This window comes from Trachypithecus francoisi, unplaced genomic scaffold (assembly GCF_009764315.1).
Source record: "Trachypithecus francoisi isolate TF-2019V2 unplaced genomic scaffold, Tfra_2.0 Contig01440, whole genome shotgun sequence".
Taxonomy (NCBI): domain Eukaryota; kingdom Metazoa; phylum Chordata; class Mammalia; order Primates; family Cercopithecidae; genus Trachypithecus; species Trachypithecus francoisi.
Window position 1 is genome coordinate 21,390,133 of NW_022681431.1, and position 25,308 is coordinate 21,415,440.

Here is a 25,308-nt window from a genome sequence, read left to right on the forward strand (position 1 = left end):
CACAAAACCAACAAAAAAGAGAGATCAAAGCCTGTATGGTAGCCATCTAGACCTTTTTAGTTGTGACTAGTTATGTTCAGGACACTGACAATTGCTTGAATTACAAGCAGAATTCTTAGTTTCAAGTCTTCGTTGATGGAATGCTGTGATTGAAAATATTGACTTCCTTTAAAAATATGCTACAAATGAGACAGAGCCTGGTTTAGCAAGGTCTTAATGTACCTTAGTGTTAATCCTAACATATATTGTTCAGCTAATAATCTAAGATCGATTTTTGTTCTTAAGGATTAGGAACTTTTAGGCTGAGTGCAGTGGCTCACACCTGTAATCCTAGCACTGTGGGTGGCTGAGGTGGGAGGATTGCTTGAGGCAAGGAGTTAAAGACCAGCCTGGGCAACACAGGGAGACCTAGTCTCTACAAAAAATTTTAGAGAATTAGCCAGGCATGTGGCACACGCCTGTGGTCCCATCTATTTGGGAAGTTAGGTGGGAGAATCACTTGAGCCGGGGAGGGTGCAGTGATCTGTGATCATGCCACTATGCTCCAACCTCGATGACAGAGTGAGACCCTGCCTCAAAAAGATAAAGAAGGCCGGGCGCGGTGGCTCAAGCCTGTAATCCCAGCACTTTGGGAGGCCGAGACGGGCGGATCACGAGGTCAGGAGATCGAGACCATCCTGGCTAACACAGTGAAACCCCGTCTCTACTAAAAATACAAAAACTAGGCCGGGCGCGGTGGCTCAAGCCTGTAATCCCAGCACTTTGGGAGGCCGAGACGGGCGGATCACGAGGTCAGGAGATCGAGACCATCCTGGCTAACACAGTGAAACCCCGTCTCTACTAAAAATACAAAAACTAGGCCGGGCGCGGTGGCTCAAGCCTGTAATCCCAGCACTTTGGGAGGCCGAGACGGGCGGATCACGAGGTCAGGAGATCGAGACCATCCTGGCTAACACGGTGAAACCCCGTCTCTACTAAAAATACAAAAAACTAGCCGGGCGAGGTGGCGGGCGCCTGTAGTCCCAGCTACTCGGGAGGCTGAGGCAGGAGAATGGCGTGAACCCGGGAGGCGGAGCTTGCAGTGAGCCGAGATTGCGCCACTGCACTCCAGTCTGGGCGACAGAGCGAGACTCTGCCTCAAAAAAAAAAAAAAAAAAAAAAAAGAAAAAAGAAAAATACAAAAAACTAGCCGGGCGAGGTGGCGGGCGCCTGTAGTCCCAGCTACTCGGGAGGCTGAGGCAGGAGAATGGCGTAAACCGGGAGGCGGAGCTTGCAGTGAGCTGAGATCCGGCCACTGCACTCCAGTCCGGGCGACAGAGCGAGACTCCGCTTCAAAAAAAAAAAAAAAAAAAAAAAAAGATAAAGAAATTTAAAAAGGATCAGGAACGTGTGTGTGTGTGTGTTTGATTTGGGTATGGGGAAGTGAGAAGAGGCAATTCGAGAACTTTTTTCCCTCTATTGGCAGAAAAGGGCCAGGCAGCCACAACCACAAGCAAAAGTAGGTTAGAGAAACTTGTTATTAAATTTATTTTTCTTTAAATATGTAACTTTCTTCCACCCTCACCCACTCCAGGGAGGAACAGAAAATCCCCACCCCCTTCCATTCTGGGGATTTCATATCTAAAGCCTGAGCGGTGAGGATGAAGTATAAAAATACTATTTACAAAGGGAAGGAGGTCTCTGTTGCTTAACCGTAGACACCCCCATCCCCACACCCCTTTTGATCCAAAAAAAAAAAAAAAAGGCCCCTGGGAATCAATTTAAGCATAGAACTAGCCCTCCTCTAGAGGGGCCCACAAACCTCAACATAGAATAGGAAGCTCCGAGATTAACTGAGGAAGAGATTGAATGGATAGCACCGTGGGTCCTGGCAGGGGACGGGCCCTCTCTTACCCTGGAGTCAGCCGGCGCCGGCCAGCCTTTGTTTCCATAGGTCCCATGTAAACATTGACATTTTCCTTTATGTCCCTGCTCTTCTGTTTTCTACAGAGCCTCCCTTGCCTCCCGTGGAGGCGCTTGGTTCCCTGATCTTTCCTTCCTTCCCTTCTAATCTTCCTCTGGAAGGAGTGGGAAGGGGAGGGAAGGCTGTAGAGAGGGCAGAGCCCATCTCATCCCTTCTGGATCAGGGCAGCTCATCCTCCTAAGGGGAGCCTTGAAAGAGGATGTTCTCCATGTTCTTGATCGGGGTGAATGCCTCCCCCCATTACAGGGACAAGGCAGGTAGATAGTCCAGTACCGGGAGACAGTGGTCTTGATGGGAGAGGCCACCAGCATGGAGTAGCAGGGAAGAAGGCTTCAGGAGGCAGGAAGTGGGGGCACATCTGGCACTGGTCTCAAACTGAGGGTGGAAACCCAGCCCTAGACCACCCTTCCCATCACTGGGAAAGTGATCATCATCACCCTACAGTCCTGTTGGTTGGAGCTGTGCAGACGGACCAGGCATCCATGAGGCAAGAGGTCTTCTCCAGGTCTCGGTGTAGTGGCAGCACTCACACCAGTTCATCCAATAGAATCCCAATGTTCTGCGTGGCCTCTGAGGGACCAGCAATGGGCTTGTTACACATGGGGCAGACACAGCGAACTTCCAGCCATTTCACCAGACACCTGGGAACAAATGAAGAACGGTAATCTCTAACAAGATAGACCACACTGCTCCAGTTGTCTCGAAACAAGAATATCCCATGGTGGCTCACACCTGTAATCCTAGCACTTTGGGAGGCTGAGGCAGGTGTATCACCTGAGGACAGGAGTTCGAGACCAGCCTGGCCAACATGGTGAAACCCCATCTATACTAAAAATACAAAAATTAGCCAGGTATGGTGGCAGGCACCTGTAATCCCAGCTACTTGGGAGGCTGAGGCAGGAGAATTGCTTGATCCTGGGAGGCAGAGGTTGCAGTGAGCTGAGATCGCACCATTGCACTCCAGCCTAGGCAACAAGAGCAAAACTCCATCTCAAAAAAAAAAAAACAGAAGAATATCCCTATCCCTGTCCCAACCTAATACCCCTGGGCTTTGCTCTGTGTTCACGCAGGACCAGGGACATCACTGGCAAGGGGTAAATAGAAAGTGGCAGAGACTGGAAGGTTCCAGAAGATGATCCCTGATTATTTCTCCTTTGACAGGCACCCTAGACACATTCCCACTTACTTCCGGTGAAAGGCGTGTTGGCACGGGAGCACGCCTAACTCATCCTTCCCCTTGAAGTCTTCCAGACAGACTGCGCAGGTCTGCTGCAGAGAGAAAGGAGCAGGTGTGTGAGGAAACTGGGGAAGCATCTCATTCATTCATCCCCAGACAAGAAAACTAAGCTCTAGCCCAGTCTGTTCTACAAGGCAGGGAAACTTTTTAGCCATCCTTTACAAAACTATTGATGGCATGGTAGTCATTAACCACATGTGGCTGTTTAAATTTATTGATGGCATAGTAGTCATTAACCACATGTGGCTGTTTAAATTTAAATTAACCAAAATTAGATGAAATTATAAATTCAATCCCTCAGTTACACTCACCACATTTCAAGTGCTCAACAGCCACATGGTGCTAATGGTTTCCACACTGAATGGTGTGAATAAAGAACATTCTTATTATCACAGAAGTTTCCACTGCACTGGAAAGTACTGTCCTAGAAGAATGGTTTTTGGCTGGGCGCGGTGGCTCGCGCCTGTAATCCCAGCACTTTGGGAGGCCGAGGCGGGTGGATCATGAGGTCAGGAGATCGAGACCATACTGGCTAACATGGTGAAACCCTGTCTCTACTAAAAATACAAAAAATTAGCCGGGCATGGTGGCAGGAGCCTGTAGTCCCAGCTACTCGGGAGGCTGAGGCAGGAGAATGGCATGAACCTGGGAGATGGAGCTTGCAGTGAGTCGAGATCGCACCACTGCACTCCAGCCTGGGTGATAGAGCGAGACTCCGTCTCAAAAAAAAAAAAAAAAAAAAATGGTTTTCGATCCTTTCTTGCCCAACACATTTGGTAAGGTGGCACTTAATACCAACCAGAGGTAAGGATGGGGGCATGGTATATGTGATCAGTTATGTTCTTTTCTTTTTTTTTTTGAGATGGAGTTTCACTCTTCTTGCCCAGGCTGGAGTGCAACAGTGCAATCTCGGCTCACCACAAACTCCACCTCCCAGATTCAAGCAATTCTCCTGCCTCAGCCTCCCAAGCAGCTGGGGTTACAGGCATGCGCCACCACACCCAGCCAATTCTGTATTTTTAGTATAGATGGGGTTTCACCATGTTGGTCAGGCTGGTCTCGAACTCCTGATCTCAGGTGAGTCACCCGCCTCGGCCTCCCAAAGTACTGGGATTACAGGCATGAGCCACCGCGCCCAGCCCAGTTATAGTCTTTAAATCCAGACTTCCCACATCCCTACATATTAACTCCCTTGATCTCAGTTGAATTATTCTCCTAGAGAAGGGCTTGGGAAACACCTGCACTTGCTGAGGCGTAACAGACAAAATGAGGCCATGTCTAGGCGGTCTCATGTTTAGTGGAACTGTGATCCTCCCCACTCCCAGACAACCACAAACATGCTCAGAGCAGGAGTGTCTGTGGTCATGATCAGGAGCCTTGGGAAATGGGTTAGGTGACCTTAGAGGCATAGGTAGGAAAGGAATAGGATATAACTAATTCCTCAAGTCAGAGTTGAGGGGACTCAAAGAATTGGTGTATGGGTGGGAGTCTGGTGGGAGAGAAATGGGAGAGCCACGGGAATCAACACACTAGTCAGTTCTAGTCTGTTAAGATGGGGTATACACAAAGGTAAAAGGACCTCATTTTCTATGGTAACAACCAGGACATAGGGGCTGAACATAGGGAAAGTTAGCTGAATTCTGTCTATGGCATAAAAGGGTGTGACCATCCTCCTGGTAAAAATTATGCATTGTGGGATTCCTGGGGCCGTGGGGCACTACTCATCTAAACCCTTCTGTGACCCTTCATGTCTTCTGCCTGAGGCTGTTGCAGATGTAATCAATTCCACGTTAATTACTTGCTGAGATGTGTCTATTATTTGGCCAAAGGAGATATGAAAGCATAGACTAAGCAGTTTTCTGAAAAGCGTCCAGGCTGAGAGCTGGAGGGAGGTGCTGTCTGCCTCACCTGTGGGGGCCCTCCTGCACACTCTCCTGGCACACTTACCCCATACAATTGTAACTTCTTGGCATCACCTCTAAGCACCACCTGAAAAGAAAGAGGAGGCATGATGTCCGAAGAATAAACCAACCACTGGGGCCAGCCAGGTAGTATCAACCAATGAAGGGAGTCCCCAGGACTGCCTGGGGCAAGCCAGACTTCAGACACTGAAGGGGGTTAGCCTCAGGGAGGCCCAGAGGCGAGGCCAGGGGGATTCCTGCCCAGGAGAGCCTGAGCCTGCCCTCTTTGCCTCTTCCTATCAGGTCAGGTAGAGAAGGAAGCTTCTGGGGGAATACACAGCACTTTACCTCCTTATATCCGTATCGCTCACTCTGTGCCTGGTTCCGGAGTTTGCTGGGGGAAAGAGAAAAAAAAATTGGAGAAAGCATGTTCAACAGAACGATTCAAAGCAGGAGAGGCTGGTTGGCTGCTTGGGCATTCTTCTGAGGGCAGGCAGGGGTGCTTGTCTCATACACACCACAGGGCATACTTTGGACCTAAGCGGACCAACAAGGGTTGATGAAGGACTAAGACTCTTACTCGGGTTTGACAGCCTCAAAATTCACTACCAGGTCTCATACACAGATTGGGGGACCCTCCAGCACAGAACCCCCAAATAGCTCATTCACTCACCCTGCCTTTTTCTGGTCGGCAAATTCCTTCAGTCACCCAAACTGTATAGAAATCAACACTGTGTTTACTGAGTGTGCAGAAGTTAGCCAGATAAGTATAAAAGGGTTATTTCTGTTAAGCCAGGATAAATAAGTCTCTGTTGACCCTGGGGAATTTTCCACACGGAGAACCTAAGTATTCTGGAACCAAAGCACACTCTTCCCTTCACTGTGCCAGACAACAGACGATGCCTCCTTTGTTTTCTGCTTTTCATTTTAAGCTGGTGGCCTGCATACGGGCTGACTCTCAATGGCCAAAACATGGCATGCCATTTCTAATGGCAATAGCATAATATAATGGTTATGAAGCACCTGCTATGTGTCACTGGGACACTTAACATATTCATATATGTTCTTAATGATTTCAAACTCTAAGAGTGAGATACCTTCGCTTTTACAGGTAAGAAAAATAAAGCCTGGCTGGGTACGGTGGCTCATGCCTGTAATCACAGCACTTTGGGAGGCCAAGGCAGGTGGATCACTTGAGGTCAGGAGTTCAAGACCAGTCTGGCCAACATGGTGAAACCCCGTCTCTACTAAAAATACAAAATGAACCGGGCGTGGTGGCATGCCTATAATCCCAGCTACTCGGGAGACTAAGGCAGGAGAATAGCTTGAACCTGGGAGACAGAAGTTGCAGTGAGCCGAGACTGCGCCATTGCATTCCAGCCTGGGCAACAAGAGTGAAACTCTGTCTCAAAAAAAATAAAAAAAGAAAAAGAAAAATGAAGCTCAAAGAAGTGAATTTATTTGCCCAAACATCACAGAGCTAATTGGTAGCAGAGTCTGGATGTGAATCAAAGTTGGTGTGATGACAGAGTTCAAGCTCTTTACCATATAATGTGGTCTGTCCCCCAATCAGGTGGAATACATCATAGTCCTGAGAATCTGATCTGGTCCTGGGACACACCCTACCTTTTATTAAGTTTACAACTCTGAATGGCTTGCTGTGTAAATGGCCGAGACCATAATTATACACTGGCTTTGGTGCCATATTATTTTCAAGGAAGGGGTGGAGGATCTTCCATGCTGAACTCTGTGGGTAGCTTTAGAATGCCTCCTGTATGTGGGTTGGGTGGGATGGCTCATGCCTGTAATCCCAGCATTTTGGGAGGCTGAAGTGGGTGGATTGCTTGAGCTCAGGAGTTTGAGACCAGCCTGGGCAACATGGCAAAACTCCAACTCTACAAAATATACAAAAATTCATAGGGCAATTCACACGGCATGGTGGCATGCACCTGTAATCCCAGCTAGTTGGGGGCTGAGGCATGAGAATCTCTTGAACTCAGGAGGCGAAGGTTGCAGTTAGCAGAGATCGCACCACTGCACTCCAGCCTGGGTGACGAGCAAGACCCTGTCTCAAAAAAAAAGAAAAAAAAAAACACAGCCTCCTGTATGTGTGCTATGGGGGAACCTTATGGGGCTTTTCCTGGTGATCACTTCTTAACATAGTCCTGGGTTATGTGGAAGGAAACATAGAAACCCAGCAAGCCAGGAGAAGCAGGAAACTTCAGTCTGAGGACCAAATCTAGCTCACTACTTGTTTTTGCAGGGTCCACAGCCTAAGAGTGGTTTTTATTCTTAAATGGCTGAAAACAGAAATAAAGAATGATGCCAAGTCAGGCAGACTGCTTGAGGTCAGGAGCTTTGAGGCCAGGAGCTTGAGACCAGCCTGGGTGATACAGAGAGAACTTGTCTCTTCAAAAATAAATAAACAAAAGAAAATTAGCCGGGTATGGTGGTGCATGTCTGTAGTCCTGGCTACTTGCGGGGGGCTGAGGCAGAAGGGTCACTTGAGCCCAAGAGTTCAGAGGTTACAATGAGCTAGGATTGCCCCCACTGCTCTCCAGGCTGGAAAACTGAGTGAGACGCTGTCAAAAAAGTTTTTTTTAAAATAAATAAACAAAAGAGTGGATAGATGGATGGCTGACCCAAGTCAAAAAAAGGGAGGCTCCAGTCACAAAGAGCCCCAGTGGAAGGTGGTGTGGTGAGAAGCTGAAGCTGCTGCCTGGGTGATGGAAGAGGCAGAAGATGGGGGCAGAGCCAGGCCCGCAACACATTGCAGGACAGATAAGATCAGGCTGCCAGCCTCCTCCGTTGTTCCTGATGGGAAGTCAGGTGACCTGGCAAGGTTCATGTTCCTGGAGCCTCTTGAGAGTTCCAGTCCAAGTGGACTCATGCCACAGGCCTGGGCGCTAGGGCAGCACATCCACCATCCCCTCCCCTCCCCCTTCTCCCAACAATATCCTTTCTGCTCAATGCAGGGCTGGGCTAAAGGCCTAAGCAAGGCTCCCACTGTCCCATCTTTCACTTTGCAGACAGCTCCTTGGTCCAGAAAAGGTCTTTGTACATACACATGTGTCTCTGTCCCAATTTCCAAATGAGCAGGGCAGGACATACCCAACGCTTAGGTGGCTACTGTTGTTTGACTGACACTGGGTTCAGCTGAGGTGGAAAGGAAGTGTTCCCATAGACAGGGAGCTCACAGCCGCCTTGAGGGAGAAAGATACTGTTGCTCTGTTATGAGGTACGTGCAGAGTAAATAAGGAAGTGGTGAAAAGCCTGTGTTTTTAACTGTCTGGGGAATGAGGGACTGCTATGCATCTTTGAGGCACTAATGTCTCACCTGCAACGTGGCTATACTTATGTAGTAGACGCTGTCTTTTTCTGTTTTCTGTACCCCAGGCACCTAGAATACCACTTCTTCACCCCTCATGCCTCTTGTCTGGCTGGATCCTTTAGTGGTTTTGCCCAGGGATCCTCCAAAACTCAGAACAGGGAAGCTTCAGAGCTGCCCCCTCATCCTGCATGTAGATTTCAGCTCAGAAAGGATGAGATCATGATGAAATGTAGCCGAAAAGCTTGCAAGGAAAATAGAGTAAAAAGCAAAAACCCTGGGCAATCCCAGCTGGGGGCCTAGTACCAACCAGTCTGGACAGGTGGCCTTCTCAGCTGTTGGGTGAGCACAGCAACTAAAAATACCCCGATTTCAATGAGACCATTTCTAGCCGCTGCCAGTGGCTCTCCCTTTCCTCTTTTCCCTTTTAGAACAAACAATGCATCCAGGTCCTGAAAATAATGTTTCCCTTCCTGCCTATTTGTACTTCCCCGGCCCCTCCATTCCTGTGTAGGGCAGAGGTCAGCTCTGAGAGAGGGGAAAGAATGAGCGAGGGGCTGGCCTTGGCTGCTAAGCTCACCAGGTCAGGAGCAGTGGGGCCTATTTTGGCTGAGGAGGAAACCGAGAAGCAGGGAGAGGAAGTGGTGGTTTCTGCGCCTGTGTGTCTTTCTATATATAGACATTCACAGGCTACCACGTACCAGTGAGCCTCTGGGACTGTGAAACTTCAGGGTCAGCAGGCTTCAGGCAGGCTACAGAACAGGGCAGGGTGACGAAGGAGCAGATTACTGAAGGAACAGGTGGTGCTGAGTAGCACCACAGTGGGGGCAGCTTTTAGCATCATGTGGTTACTGTTGTTTTTTGTGTGTGTGTGTGTGTTTTTTTTAGATGGAGTTTCACTCTTGTTGCCCAGGTTGGAGTGCAATGGCATGATCTTAGCTCACTGCAACCTCTACTTCCTGGGTTCAAGCGATTCTCCTGCCTCAGCCTCCCAAGTAGCTAGGATTGTAGGCGCCTGCCACCGCAGCCAGCTAATTTTTGTATTTTCAGTACAGACGGGGTTTCACCATGTTGGTCAGGCCAGTCTCAAACTCCTGATCTCAGGTGATCCACCTACCTCAGCCTCCCAAAATGCTGAGATTACACGCGTGAGCCACCATGCCCGGCCCAGTTCTGTTCTTTGACTATAGCCAAAGAAAAAGAAATCAGCAATCCACAGCTCTCCAGCCTGTCCTTCTGCGAGAACTGACCCTGACCTGCAAGCGGGTGGCTGTGGAGCCTACAGCAACTCCTCTACTTCAAGGAATACGACTCAAAAGGCAAACACTTGGAAGGACTCGGCAAGACCCTAGCTCACTGCTACCAGACTTGTCCACCTCTGTATCTTCCTCTATGTATCACCTTGGGCAGATCCTAAACTGTCTGAGCATGAAGTTCCTCATTTATAAAGTGGGCTAATACCTAAACTGAGGATTAAGTGAGCTAAATGGTTTATAAAATGGTGACCACAATGCCTGGTCTATGGAAAGTCCTTGGTAAAGAGTGGCTAAAGGCCAGGCACTGTGGCTCACACCTGTAATCCCAGCACTTTGGGAGGCTGAGGCAGGCAGATGGCTTGAACTCAGGAGTTTGAGATCACCTTGGGTGATGTGGTGAAACCTCATCGCTACAAAAAAAATCAAAAAATTATCTACAAAAAACAACACATTAGTTGGGCATGGTGGCACATGCCTGTACTTGGGAGACTGAGTTGGGAGGACGGCTTGGGCCCGGGAGGTGGAGGTTGCAGTGGGCCGAGATCTCACAACTGCACTCCAGCCTGAGTGACAGAGCAAGACCTTGTCTCAAAAAATAAAGAAATAAAAAAGAAAACCTAAGTTCACACCTATTATTGGTTGATTTAGGAAATGAACCCTGGTCACCCACTTCCTAGCCCAGAGTAATTTTCTCTAGGTCATTTTTGTAGAGATGGAGTTTTGTTCCCCAGGCTGGTTTCAAACTCCTGGACTCAAGCGACTCTCCTGCCTTGACCTCCCAAAGTGCTACAATTACAGGTAAGGGCATGGTGCCTGGCCTAGATGGTCTCTTGAAGCCCTTTGCTGCTTGGCATATGTATGCCTCTGTGTGTGTGTGTGTGTGTGTGTGTGTGTGTGTGTGTGTGTGGTAGGCAAGGGGAGCAGGGAGGAAAGGGAACAAAGAGAGTTGGTTTTACAAACCCACCTCAGCCTCATCATAAAGAAATCTTTGGTATTTGGTATATCTTCATCTTCTGTCTCCAGGATTTAAGTGTGAATTGCTTAACACGGGGGTGCGGGAGTTGGGAGGCTGGTGGTCGGGAAGAATTTGAGGAAAAAAACAGCCTTCAGGAAAGGGGAGGAGACAGGAAGAGAGAAGAGATACCAGAAATCTACCCTTACCTCCACTTAATGGTTAGATGCAATCTTCAGACCCAATTGTACAAGAGGGAAGATAAACCAGTATCTCTTCTGCATAGATTTTTACATGGAAAATTCCAGTTTCAGGGACCTATGTGAAAAGTTCTGAGAAAGAACAGGTCCAAGGTAGCACCTGGGAGTGGTGGGGAGATGTGCCTGACGGCACTTCCCCTTCTTAGAGGGAGTTCTTCCAGCCTTGGGGAAGATGGACTAGTACCTGCCTCTCTTGTAGCTGCCTTCCAGCAAAGCACTCAAACCCAGAAGGGCATTTTAGGAATAAAGCCAGCAAAGCCTTTTCCTTAATCTTAATTTAATCTTCTTAAATTATTTGACCTGTCACCAGCCCAGACTCCAGCTGATGTCTACCCAAGCATCTGGTAATGTGTGGGTGGCGGGGGAGACAGCTGATGGCCACAATGGCCCTAAAGACTACTAGCATGCCCTACTGGCCAGGGATGTTCAATATTCTCCAAAGCACAGAAGAGTTCCACACAATGAGGAATTGTCAATGCCAACAGTAAACGCCAGTCAGAAACACTACGACTTTGATTCCCATTCTAAATACCAGTCATGCTCAAAATTTTTTATAGAAAACAGCCACCAGAGGCTAAGCACGAGGGTTCAGGCCTGTAATCTCAGCACTCTGGGAGGCCGAGGCGGGTGGATGACTTGGACTTGAGGTCAGGAGTTCGAGACAAGCCTGGCCAACATGGCAAAACCCCATCTCTACTAAAAATAAAAATTAGCTAGGCATGCACCCGTAATTCCAGCTCTTAGGGAGGCTGAGGCAGGAGAATCGCCTTAACCCAGGAGGTAGGGGTTGCAGTGAGCCAAGACTGTGCCACTGCACTCCAGCCTGGGTGATGAAGTGAGACACCATCTCAAAAAAACAAAACAAAACAAAAAAAATAGCCACCAGTTCCCAAGTCCTTCAGGAGGAGACAGAAAGCATTCCTGGAGTGTGAAGAGCCCTGCCAAACTCCAGGTCTTCCTCTGGATCCCTAAGCAACTAAGAATAAATGACAGTTCTTTAGGTTTGTTTTGGTTTTATTTTTTTCCACTCTCAAAAATAAGAGCTTATAAGGCAGAATAAACAAGTAGCTCTGGCTGGGTGTGGTGGCTCATGCCTGTAATCTCAGCACTTTGGGAGGCTGAGGTGGGTGGATCACTTGAGGTCAGGAGTTCGAGACCAGCCTGGTCAACATGGTGAAACCCCATCTCTACTAAAAATACAAAAATTAGCCAGGCATGATGGCGTGCGCCTGTAATCCCAGCTACTTGGGAGGCTGAGGCAGGAGAATTGCTTGAACCTGGGAGGTGGAGGTTGCGGCAAGCTGAGATCGCACTACTGCACTCCAGCCTGAGCATCTCAAAAAAACAAAACAAAACCCCAAGTAGCTCTCTAGACACTGGCTTGCTTCCTAATATTAGTATCTGGAGGGCTAACAACAGGTCCCAGGAGGGCAAAGGAACATGATGCTGGCATAACTGATGCCCACCTATTCCCGACCACCCAAAGGGCATGAGTAGGAATAGAGACAGACAGACAAGGAAAGGACTGCTAACTTTATGACTCAGTCACACAGAAATTCTAGGCAACCTTAGAATAACTGGCGAGGTGGTGGGATGCAGCCCAACCCGTGGTGACCTTATTTGCTCAGGAACAACTTGATAGGCTGATGTAAATAGAAACACCAGACCCTCAGGGGCCTAGAGAAAAGCAGGCTCAGCCATGTCCTCAAAGTAGTGCCTCCAGTATAAGACTGGTGACTCTGCTGTGGGATCCTCGCTCACTTTACCCCACAGCCCTGGTCTCCTCCCTCCTGCTGGACTCCCACCCCGCTCAGCCAGGGATCCACGTACCTGATAAAATAGCAGCAGAAGATAAGGCTGAGCATGAAGACAAAAATGCCCGTGCCGAAGATGACCATATAGATGTTGAGTGGAAGGTCTTGGAAACTGATGGGTGGCATGGAGCAGGACTTGTTGGTGCTAACCAGTCCCAGGCCACAGAAACACCCTGCAAAGGGAGAGGGAAAAAAAAATCATTAGGGTTGGAAATTTACTGCTGGGCTGATGGCACTGTGTCAGCAGGATAGAAATAACTGGCAGGCTCCGGGCACCTAAGCCTCAGATTCAGTGGCTCCAGTTTTATATCCTAGTTCTAACACTTACTAGCTTTGTAATCTTGAGTAAATCTGATCTACAAAATTGAATACTATCCAAAATACTTAAAACAATATCCCCATCTAAGAGATAATAAATTCAGGCAAGCTGGGTGCGATGGCTCACGCCTGTAATCCCAGCACTTTGGAGAGGCTGAGGCAGGTGATCTTTCGAGGCCAAGACTTCAAGACCAGCCTGGGCAACACACAAGACCCCATCTCTACAAAAAATAATAGAAAAATTAGGTGGGCATGGTAGCGCATGTACTACCACGTAGTCCCAGCTACTCAGGAAGCTGAGGTGGGAGGACCACTTGAGCCCAGGAGTACAAGGCTGCAATGATTGGTGATTACACCACTGCACACCAGCCTGGGTGACAGCATTGAGACCCAATCTCTATTAAAAAAAAAAAAAAAAAAAAAAGAATTTAGGCAATGAGCAGAAACTGGAGAACTTAATTCTATCAGGTCAGAACCCATATAGCCTTAGCTGAGAAATTATTATTTGGGTTCCAACTCCCCCTCCCTAGCTAGCCATATGACCTTTAAGAAGTTACCTCTAAGCTTCACTTTGTTATATAAAAACAAGCAAAATAGAGAGAGGACTGAAAATGAATGTGTAAGAAAATATGCTTTGTAAATTGCAAAGGACAATTGCAAAGGTCATTTGTCATTATTAAGCCACCTGCTCCAGAAGACAAGCTGTGCCAGGACTAGAATAGAAATTGTTCACTCCAAGTCCTGGGCCAGCATTCCAGAAAGTGGCGATGGGGGTGGGGAGGAGGTTGCAACTTCCCTTACTGTGGTCACCTTCCCTCTTTCTACTCAAAGCCTCAATGTGCGGTCCCAATGGCAACAGCATCCTCTGGCTGCTTTTTAGAAACATACACTCGCGGGTCCATCCTGGCCTAAATGAATCAGGACCTATGCTTTTTTTTTTTTTTTGAAACAGAGTCTCGCTCTGTTGCCCAGGCTGGAGGGCAGTGGCGCGATCTCGGCTCACTGCAACCCCTGCCTCCCAGGTTCAAGAATCCCAGATTCTCCTGCCTCAGCCTCCCGAGTAGCTGGGATTATAGGCGCACGCCACCATGCCTGGCTAATTTTTGAATTTATAGTAGAGATGGGGTTTCACCATGTTGCCCAGGCTGGTCTTGAACTCTTGACCTCAGGCGATCCACCCACCTTGGACTCCCAAGGTGCTGGGATTACAGGTATGTGCCACGGCACTCAGCCAGGACCTACGTTTTAACAAGCTCCTCAGGTGATTCTCCTGCACATTCAGTTTGAAAAGCACTGGCCAACCACTAGATGCGTCCCTTCTCACAGGACTCAGGGATAAATACTGACTGGCCTACCCATCATGACAGTCACTTCTCCCTTTCCCCCTTGCCAGTATTTGATGTTCAGGTGGGTATGTGACCAGGTTCTGAGCAAAGAAACAAAGAGATCTGCTGGAAAAGAAACTTCATTTGTTTCTGGAGACAAGGTCTCACTCTGTCCCTGCAGGCTAGAGTGCAGTGGTGTAAACATGCCTCACTGTAGCCTCCAAGTCCTGGCCTCAACGAGATTCTCCTGCCTCAGCCCCACAAAGTGCTGGGACTATAGGCATGAAGCTATAGTCACAGCGGGGGGGATCATGTCTCTCAGAGACACCTAGAATTGTGATAGCCAAGCTGTAGCTGGAAAGAGAGCAGCCCAGTAGAAAGTCAAATGACTTGACCAGGCATGGTGGCTGGTGGCTCACGCCTATAATCCCAGTACTTTGGGAGCCCGAGGCGGGTGGATGGCTTGAGGTCAGGAGTTTGAGATTAGCCTGGCCAACATGGTGAAACCCTATCTCTGTTAAAAAATTAGCTGGGCATGGTTGCACACATCTGTAATCCCAGCTACTCCAGAGGTTGAGGCAGGAGAATCACTTGAACCTGGGAGGCAGAGGGTGCAAGTGAGCCGACATCGTGCCACTGTACTCCAGCCTGGGAGACAGGGAAAGACTCCATCTAAAAAAAAAAAAAAAAGAAAAGTAAAATGGCTGAGGATGGCAGAAGGGAAAGGGAAAGAGAGGAGTCCTTGATGAACGAGAGAGCTGGAATTTGCTGTCCACCTGCTACATCCTAAGCATATTCTCATGCTATCAATTTAATCTTTGTACTGCCACAGTAAAGGTTACTTCCCCCACCAAGGGGAAAAAGACTCAGTCATTTAGTGACCCGCCCACAGTCAAATAGCTAGGAAAGCCCAGCTCCAAAGGGTTCTCTGTACCCAGGCCTTGGGTTCCAGGCACTTTCCTGACATCTTGGTTAGGAGCCAGGATGCATTCACATGCCACAGAATTCTATACGCTAACGACCAGTGCTACCACAACTTAGCAGAACGCTGGCTTGAAAGACTGGAAGTCAACTTGGACATCAGGCCTCTTCATCCCTTACTGATGAGTATACAACAAGCCTCCATTCAAACCTCTTTCAGACTGTGTCCAATTCTACTGCCACAGCCCTATTGCAAACACTCATCACCTCCTACTGTTTCCTAGTTGATGTCATCCCTGTTTCTAGTTCCTTCTCTCATTTACCCCACACGCCTGACACATCCTCCTAGTTGCTTTTTTTTTCTTCTTATTTTTAGACAGAGTCTTGCACTGTATCACCCAGGCTAGAGTGCAGTGGCACTATCTTGGCTCACTGTAACCTCCGCCTCCTGGGTTCAAGCAATCCTTCTACCTCAGCCTCCTGAGTAGCATACAACTACAAGTGTACACCACCACACCTGGCTAGTTTTTGTATTTTTAGTAGAGACTGGGTTTCACCATGTTGGACAGGCTGGTCTTGAATACCTGACCTCAAGTGATCCACCCGTCTTGGCCTCCCAAGAAAGTGCAGGGATTACAGTGCATGAGCCGCTGTACCCCGCCCCCTCCTAGTCGTTTTGATCTTGTATTTTCCAAACTCATGACTGGCTTCAAGTCCTCCTAAAACATTCACCCTGTCCCTTCACAACTTCCTACTTAAAAGTTCTCAAATACTACCCCACGTGGGCCAGTCTTTTTCACTATTTCTTGCACCACCTTGTCTTTACCTGCTTCCCTTTGTTCACACAGCTTTCCCTGCCTGAAATGCTCTTCTGAGGCCCATCAAGCCTGTGATAGTCCAATAACCTCTCTTCCTTGAATTCTACAGCACTCATGACCTCCATCATTTGTTCTGGCCCCTGCTTACTCAGTAACTGTCTTACATCATTCAGTTACTGTAATTCAAATGTGCACTAATCATTGGTTATATGATAAGTACTATTATAAGAAAGCACAGACTGGGTGTGGTGGCTCACACTTGTTAACTCCAGCACTTTGGGAGGCTGAGGCAGGAGGACCGCGTGAGGCCAGAAGTTCAAGACTAACCTAGGCAACATAGTAAAACCCCACCTCTACAAATAATAATAATGATAAATTAGCTGAGTGTGGTGGTAAGTGCCTGTAATCCCAGCTACTCAGGAGGCTGAGATGGGAGAATCACTCGAGTCTGAGAGGTCGAGGCTGCAGTGAGCCACGATTGCACCACTGCACTTAGCATGGGCCATAGAGTAAGACCTTGTCTCAAAAAAAAAAAAAAAAAGAAAAGGACAGAAGAATGATTAGATGATCTTACCACATAGGAAAAAAAGACACAAAGATTTTCACCATAGAAAGTGAGGCTCAGGCCAGGCGTGATGGCTCACGCCTGTAATCCCAGCACTTCGGGAGGCCGAGGTGGGCAGGTCGCCTGAGGTCGGGAGTTCGAGACCAACCTGGCTAACACTGTGAAACCCCATCTCTACTAAAATACAAAAATTAGCTGGGTGTGGTATCTGGCACCCATAATCGCAACTACTCGGGAGGCTGAGGCAGGACAACTGCTTCAACCTGGGAAGCGAAGGTTGCAGTAAGCCGAGATCGCGCCACTGCACTCTAGTCTGGGCAACAGAGACTCCCATCTCAAAAAAAAAAAAAAAAAAAAAAAAAAAACTGGGCATGGTGGTGCACGCCTGTAGTCCCAGCTACTCGAGAGGCTGAGGCAGGAGAATCAGTTGAACCTGGGAGGCAGAGGCTGCAGTGAGCTGAGATTTTACCACTGCACCCCAGCTTGGGCGACAGAGCGAGACTCCATCTCAAGAAAAATTTTAAAAAAGCCTGAACCTCCTAGGTTTGCTGACTCCAACTTGGACTTTTGTATATTCTTCAGTGTCCGGCCTAGCCTAGAGTTTGGCTTGTTCTCAATAACTAGTTAACAGATAAATAATTCCCCATTTTCTTAAAATAACCTGGTCCCCTTGGCAAAACCTCCCACTTCAAAGCAGCAGGACTGATGTTTGGGAAAACTGCCCAGAAACTGCCCTCCACTAATGGATCACCAGTCAACCAGCGAGTATGATTGAGGGCTTGCTTTATGCACTGACCTACACATTGTGGGAAAACAGAAAGTAAAAGTTCTTGTTCTGAAAGACTTTTTGATTAAGTTGAAATGAAAGAAATAATTAGCTACTAAACTTTGCTGTGCCCAACAGGAAGTCCCTTGTGTCTAGGCTCCAGCAGGGGTTAGAGAGAAAGTGGTTTTCACCACCACTCCCACCCAAATATTTACTTTCTTTGGGTCAAAGAAGAACAATTTTCCATGAAGACATCATGGCAGACTGGCTAGAGTGACAAACTTCAGTCTATGCTGGAAAAGGGCCTTAGGACTTCCCTTCCAACGAGACCTGGTGCTCCCAGCTGTCTTCTCACCTCCTTCCTCAGCAGTATTTGATGTTACAAGAGGGTCTAACCCCCTATCTGCCTTAGTTCTTCCAGGCACCGTTTATGAGCTGAAACCTCCTTTGGTTTCCAGTTTCTTTGAACTTGCAGAACCTGGTCAGAGCTATTACAGAGGATATCTGTGCACTCCACAAGCACGATGGCCCCCCGTAAGTTTTCTGATCAGTTTATCCTCACCATCTTATCCCGTCTGATAAAGGCTTCCCCTTTATCTCCCCACTGATTGAATCAGTGAGCTTGGTATTTTACATGTTAAAGAGGTTGGTGGGAAGAGCATAGTCAAGAGATGGTTCATTTGCTTGTGTTACTATTAAAGAAATGGCAAAATAGTCTCTTGGTCAAAAGCTGACATTGCAGTAAGGTTTTTCTTTAAAACGATATAAGGACAGAGAATACCGGCCCCAGGAAAGAGGGACTCCAGGTAGTTTCTGAAGGGGTGGGGGAGGGGTTGCTTCTTCACTGGAGTCAACGGACAGGATCTCTCAGTCACTTTTCTTTTCTTTTTTTTTTTTTTTTGAGGCGGAGTCTCGCTCTGTCACCCAGGCTGGAGTGCAGTGGCCAGATCTCAGCTCACTGCAAGCTCCGCCTCCCGGGTTCCCGCCATTCTCCTGCCTCAGTCTCCAGAGTAGCTGGGACTACAGGCGCCCGCCACCTCGCCTGGCTAGTTTTTTTGTATTTTTTTAGTAGAGACGGGGTTTCACCATGTTAGCCAGGATGGCCTCGATCTCCTGACCTCGTGATCCGCCCGTCTCGGTCTCCCAAAGTGCTGGGATTACAGGCTTGAGCCACCGCGCCCGGCCTCTCAGTCACTTTTCTAAGAAGTGCAAAGAGGGCCAGACGAGGTGGCTCCTGCATGTAATTCCGGCATTTTGAGAGTCTGTGGTGGGAGGATTGCTTGAGCCCAGGAGTTAAAGACCAGCATAGGCAATGTAGTGAAACCCTATCAGTAAAAGTAAATTAATTAATTAAAAATTAGCCAGTAGCCAGGTGTGGTGGCACACACCTATGGTCACAGCTATGCTGGAAGGCTAAGGCAGGAGGATCCCTTGAGCCTGGGAGGTGGAGGCTGCAATGTGCCATGATCATGCCACTGCACTCCAGCACGGCTGTCGGAGTCAGAGCCTCTCTCAAAAAAACATTAAAATGGGCTGGGTCCGGTGGCTCACACCTGTAACCCCAGCACTTTGGGAGGCTGAGGCGGGTAGATCACCTGAGGTCAAAAGTTCAAGACCAGCCTGACCAACATGGAGAAACCCCGTCTCTACTAAAAATACAAAATTAGCCGGCTGTGGTGGCACATGCCTGTAATCCCAGCTACTCAGGAAGCTGAGGTAGGAGAATCGCTTGAACCTGGGAGGCGGAGGTTGTGGTGAACGGAGATCGCACCATTGCACTCCAGCCTGGACAACAAGAGCGAAACTCCATCTCAAGAAAATTAAAAAAAAAAAAAAAAAAAAAAAAAGCAGCAAGTCTAAAACCTGATATGAAAGGGGGCTGCCCAGAAAGAGCAGTGTTACTAACAGCTGCCTCATTTCTCCTTAAGTCTCTGTTCCATTGTCTCCGCCAACCTATGAAAGCGTTGACATCAGAATGTCTCATCTCATCTGGCAGGCTGGGAGCAGGAATGACGTCAGACAAGGGCTGGCCAAGAAAGACCAGGGGATCTGGGAACTGCTTCTCGTTCCCAGCCAAGGGGAATCTTTCCCAGATGCTAGGATGCACGGGCCTTCCTCAACCCCCATCCTCTGCCCCCTCTCCCACAAAACCGCCTATCACATACGGCTTGGTTCATTTTCAGGAAATGAGATCTGACCAGCAAAAGAAGGAAGGCGGGGTGGGGGGACGTGGGGTATACATGCTACTTAAACTGTGCCTTAAAACAAAGCCTCTTGACATAATTAATCCAAGATCTGGCAGAAGTACTCTCAAGAATGATTTTTTTTCCCCTTGTAACTAGCTTGCTTGCCATACTGACAGATAAGGCCAGCTGCTTCCCATCTCTCTCTCCCAGAAACTCTCCAAGCATCGGAACAACGCGGTCAAGAGTGGGACCCCAGGGGGGCTGGAGGGGGGCGATTAGTATCCAAGGTTTTGAAGTGTCCCGCTCGGAAACACCTACATTTGGGTAGCTGGCTGAGGAATCAGATTCCAGCCTAACCCAGTATCACCTGAACCTCCAAAAAGCCTCAGGTGAAATGAACTAACTTAGAAGCATCACCCAGGCCTGGGGAGAAATGGGGCGAGGGGTTGTCGGGTCTGGAGGTGCAGCCTTCACTTGGGCTCAGGAGCAGACACCCCAATCCGGCTTTGGGGCCAGAAAGGATGGCTCCCGCCAGGCCAGCCTGGCATCCCAGGGACAGCCGGGAGCGGAGCTCTCTGCAAGGGTTTATCAACTCAGGAAAACGGCTTTTTTGTTTGTTTGTTTGGTTTTTTTTTTTTATGTAGTTTCATTCTTGTTGCCCAGACTGGAGTGTAATGGCATGATCCTGGCTCACTGCAATCTCCACCTCCCGGTTCAAGCGATTCTCCTGCCTCAGCCTCCCAAGTAGCTGGGATTACAGGCATGCGCCACCACGCCCGGCTAATTTTGTATTTTTAGTAGCGACGGAGTTTCTACATGTTGTTAGGCTGGTCTCGAACTCCCGACCTCAGGTGATCCGCCCGCCTCGGCCTCCCAAAGTGCTGGGATTACGGGAGTGAGCCACCGCGCCCGGCCGAAAGCGACTCTTTAATCCAGTCTTCCACAGGCACTAAGCCATGCCAGCAGCCCGTGGGAAACCAACAAAGCCAGAGGAAGCCACCCCCGCGCCCCGTCCCGCACGCTGCACGGTATACATATTTACAATAGCCTGCAAAGTTTCAGGCCGGGAACTTGAGCTCCCTCTAGGAGATCCCAGCCCGAGCGCGGATTTAATTCTCCTCCAACAACCACAACAAAGAACAGAGTTTGAGCGCACAAAGGCAGGGGAAGGGGGTAGAAGAGCGGGGACGCCACACAAAGGCCAGGAACCCCTCGGCTCCCACGCCCCTGGCCCGCCGCCCGTCCGAAGGCCCCTTCCAGGCCCTGGCGTGAAACCTGGATAGTTTCAAATTCCGCGCTGTGCAGAGCAGAGTGGGGCGCCAGGACGCCTTCTCGACCGTCCCATTTCAGGAGAAACTTGGTTCCCGAGGGAGGACCAGCGCGCTGCTGTCCGACCTTGCGCCTCGCGCCGCGGCTCCCACCAGCCCCACGTAGGCTCGGCCCTCGCCCCGGGGACTCACCGTTACACCACTGGAATGGGTGCATCAATGAAGTCGCGGTTGGCTTCCTAGGGCGAACGGACGCAGGCGGGGTGCCAGGAAGGCGGGGTGGGAGCACTAGCGGCGTGAGGGGCCGCAGGCGGGGTCGGGGCAGCGCGCTGCAGCCGCCCTGCTGGAGAAGTCGAACTCCCTCCGGAGTGGGGGGCTTTGGCGAGGCCGGTGTTCAGCCCAACAAAGAGGGACCAGGAGGAAACAAACAAAGTCCCGCGGAGCAGAGCCGCACGGAGCGCACGCGCCAACGGCCCCTGGCTGGGGAAATGTGGGGCACCGCGGGGCGGGGGTGCCCGGGCGGCAGAAGCCCTCAGCCGGGGGAGGAGGGAAAACCTTTGCCGGAGGGTTCAGCGGCGCGGAGGTGAGCTGGCTGGGGTTCCGAAACTGACACCCGGCGGTGCACACCCCTTCCCTTTTACTGCCCCCACCAGCCCCCCAGGAAAACTCCGCCCCTTGTTCGTCACCCGCCCTCCGACCAATCGGAGCCTTTCTCCTGCCCCCGGCTATTATTTGCAGGTCCGCCCTCCCTTCCCTGGAAGCCAGGAGGATCTTCGCACGGTGGGTCCCTCCCACTTCGTCTTCCCAGGCCTGGGGAAACTTCCGTCTGCAGAGAAGGGAGCTGCGTCGTGCGATGCCCCGGGGTGGGGGCCCGCCTTCTGCCCAGGGACACCAAAGCAAAGGAACAATTACTGACACGTTGTTTTCCGCCTATAGATCTGTTATTTATTTACTTAGGTATTTGGAGGCAGAGTCTCCCTCTATCACCCAGGCTGGAGTGTAGCTGCACGATCTTAGCTCACTGCAACCTCCGCCTCTTGGGTTCAGGTGATTCTCCTGCCTCAGCCTCCGGAGTAGCTGGAATTACAGGCGCTCACCACCATGCCCAGATAATTTTTGTCTTTTTAGTAGCGACGGGGTTTCGCCATGTTGGACAGGCTGTTCTCGAACTCCTGGCCTCAAATGATCCTCCTGCTTCAGCCTCCCAAAGTGCTGGGATTAGAGGCCTGAACCACCGCGCCCGGCCCTCTTTTTTGAGTTAGAGTCTTGCTCTGTCACTCAGCTGGAGGGCAGTGGCGCAATCATAGCTCACAGGACTTCTGGGCCCAAGCAGTCCTGCCACCTTAGCCTCCCAAAAGAACCTGGGATCACAGGTGCCTGCCACCAAGGCCAGCCACTTTTTAATTGTTTTGTATAGATGAGTGGTCTCACTGTGTTGCTCAGGCTGGTCTCAAGTGATTCTCCCGCCTGAGCCTCCCAGATTGCTGGGATTATAGGCATGAGCCGTGGCGCCCAGGACATTTCATTTCTTAATTGGATAATTACAAAAGCTTCCTAACTGGCCATTCTGATTCTAGTCTATAGCTCAGACTTTAGAGCCTACAAGAATCACTCCTACCTTTGAGATGTAACGTGCGGATTCTCAGGCCTTGAGCCCAGAGATTCTGATTCAATAAAGGGTGGACTCAGAAATTTTCATTTTAATGTGCCTTGTCTTCCCCACCCCTCAGATTCTCATGCGTCTATTGAAAGAAACAGTGCTCTGATTTCACTCTCAAGTTCATCCCTTCCGGTCACAGTTATCTTTCTAAAATGTAAATCTGAACATTTCTTTGCTTAATAACATTTGTTGGTCTCCAGTGTTTACAGAATAAAGTTCTGTAAAGTAGAGTGTGACATTCAAAGTGTTTCAGTCTAGACTCACTCCTACAATCTCAAAACTTTAGGAGGCTGAGGTAGACAGATTGCTTGAGCTCAAGAGTTTGAGACTATTCTGGGCAACATGGTGAAGCCACATGTATAAAAAACACAAAAGTTAGCTGGGCCTGGTGGTGCACACCTGCGGTCCCAGCTACTCTGGTGGCTGAGGTGGGAGAATCACTGGAGTTCAAGAAGTTGAGGATGCAGCTGCAGTGAGCTGTGACAGTGCCACTGCACTCCAGCCTGGGCGACAGAACGAGACTACTCTGTTTCAAAAAAAAAATTTTTTTTTAAATAAAGTGTTTCAGTCTAGCCTTATTTGTTTCAGTCTTCCTCATACTCAAATACTCCCCTTCAGCACACACTATTCATCAGCCTTGTTGTTACTCTTCCTTGAACATAGTCTGTGTATATTCTTTCTGGTTTGTTGTTTTTATTTATTTAGAGACAAGGTCTGGTTCTGTTGCCCAGGTTGGAATGCAGTTGTGTGATCTTGGCTCACTACAGCCTCCACCTCCTGGGTTCAAGCCATCCTCCCACCTCAGCCTCCAGAGTAGCTGGCACTACAGGCACTCACCACTATGCCCGGCTAACTTTTTTTTTTTTAATTTTTTATTTTTTGTAGAGACTGGGTTTCACCACATTGCCCAGGCTGGTGGCAAACTCATGAGCTCAGGCTATCTGCCTGCTTTGGTCTCCCAAGTGCTGGGATTAATGGGGCAGGCTATACATGTGTGGGTAGGGCTGGGGTTGTGTCAGAACTCTACCTTCTTCTCAATGTTGCCGTGAACCTAAAACTATGCTGAAAAATAAAGTGTTTTTAAAAAGGTGTGCATAATGGTAACTTACCCAATAGTTCTTTCTATTCATTGGCTCAGGGGAGAGGTGTGATGGGTGATCCTAATTTTATTAAGGCTCTCCTGCTAAGTGCCTCCAGCACCAGACTGTGAAAGAAGGAGAGCCTTTGAAGGGGAAATTGACAGGAAGTGAGGAACACCTCCCATCCCATTCCCCTTTGGACCAGAGGTTCTTGGTAGGAAAACACCCTTAAAGGTAGGAACGATGGAAATTCTTTTTTTGAAACGGAGTCTTGCTCTGGGTCGCCCAGGCTGGAGTGCAGTGGCTTGATCTCAGCTCACTGCAACCTCTGCCTCCCGGATTCAAGTGATTCTCCTGCCTCAGCCTCCTGAGTAGCTAGGATTACAGGTGCAACAATTTATATTTTAAGCATGATATTTTAAGAATTCAATAAGATCTCCCGAGGCACTTAAGGACTCCAATTTGGAAAAACTGGTGTATCCCTTCACACTCTCCTCCCCTTGTCCCTCCTGGCCAGTGTGGCCACAGGATCTCCACTGATGGTTGACATTGGGAGTTATATGTTGGTAGAAGGGCTTTGGTTCTGGACATCTTTGAAATGATTGGTTCAGTCCCAGCATTTTCCTGGACTGAAGGGTTCTATGGAAGATAAGCTGATTTCTCACATCATGTCAACTAAATTTAGATCTCTCACTCCTCCACCCTCACCACCAGGTGACTCAGCTCCACCTGAGTCAGGAAGACTAGTCTGGTTTACTGGGGAAGAAACTGAAACAGTAAAGAAGATGATGGGCCATATATTCAAAGCTACTTGATAAATACAAAGTAGAAATATGTTTCTAGGATGGGTGTGGTAGCTCACACCTGTAATCTCAGCACTTTGAGAGGTTGAGGTGAAGGAGCTTGAGCCAGGAGTTGGAGACCAGCCTGGACAACATAGCAAGACCCCATCTCTACAAAAAATAAAAATCAGCTGGGCATGGTGGCACATGCCTGTAGTCCCAGCTACTCCAGAGGCTGAGGTGTTCAAGGCTGCAGTGAGCTATGATTGTGCCACTAGACACCAGCCTGAGCAACAGAGCAAGACGAAAAGAAAAGAAAAGAAAGAAATATGTTTTAAAATCTTCTGTGGAAAGAGAAAAAATAATACTAAACCTCTGGAAAAACTTTTTTTAAAATTAATTAATTTTTTATACCGGGTCTTGCTCTGTCACCCAGTGGTGCAGTGGTGACATCTCGACTCACTGCAACTTCCACCTCCCAGGCTCAAGTGATCCTCCCACCTCAGCCTCCCAACTAGCTGGGACTACAGGCACATACTACCATGCCTGGCTAATTTTCTGGGGTTTTGCCATGTTGCCCAGGCTGGTCTCAAACTCCTGAACTCTGGCAATCCCTTGGCCTTGGCCTCCCAAAGTGCTGGGATTACAGGTGGGAGCCACCATGCCCGGCCTAGAAAGGCTTCTCAGGAGTCAAGGGATTCTTTTTATTCCCACTGCCTGACTCCAGCTTCCTCTTAGACACTCCGTGAGCCCCCCTCGTTTTGAGGCCTTGTGAGCAGTAGAGAAACACTCTGGAGAGAGGCAGTCAATTCTGTGGAGGTGCATGGGGGAAGAGGCCTGAATCACTTCCTTTCATCTTTAGTAAAATACCCTCTTCCATGGGCCTCCAAGTGCGGCCCGATAATGTAG

The 25,308-nt window shown here is 49.0% G+C and overlaps 1 protein-coding gene across 1 annotated transcript; it reads right to left on the bottom strand.

Moving 5' to 3' along the window:
• Nucleotides 1-1,449: 1,449 nt before the first annotated feature.
• Nucleotides 1,450-21,526, bottom strand: RNF122 (ring finger protein 122). The gene is made up of 6 exons (XM_033230731.1): nt 21,071-21,526; nt 12,728-12,884; nt 5,450-5,495; nt 5,148-5,189; nt 3,150-3,232; nt 1,450-2,604 (listed from the first exon to the last, which is right to left on the bottom strand). The coding sequence occupies exons 1-6, from the start codon at nt 21,093-21,095 to the stop codon at nt 2,490-2,492; spliced, it is 468 nt and encodes a 155-aa protein (XP_033086622.1). The 5' UTR covers nt 21,096-21,526; the 3' UTR covers nt 1,450-2,489.
• Nucleotides 21,527-25,308: the final 3,782 nt, after the last annotated feature.

Bases quoted from the DNA above. Each gene is read 5' to 3' on its own strand.
- RNF122 (XM_033230731.1), bottom strand. From the start codon at position 21,095: ATGCACCCATTCCAGTGGTGTAACG. The intron at 5,190-5,449 runs GTAAAGTGCTGT...CTTTCTTTTCAG, and splicing joins AGCGATACGGATATAAGGAG to GTGGTGCTTAGAGGTGATGC. The intron at 3,233-5,147 runs GTAAGTGTGCCA...TTCTCTCTGCAG, and splicing joins AGAAGTTACAATTGTATGGG to CAGACCTGCGCAGTCTGTCT.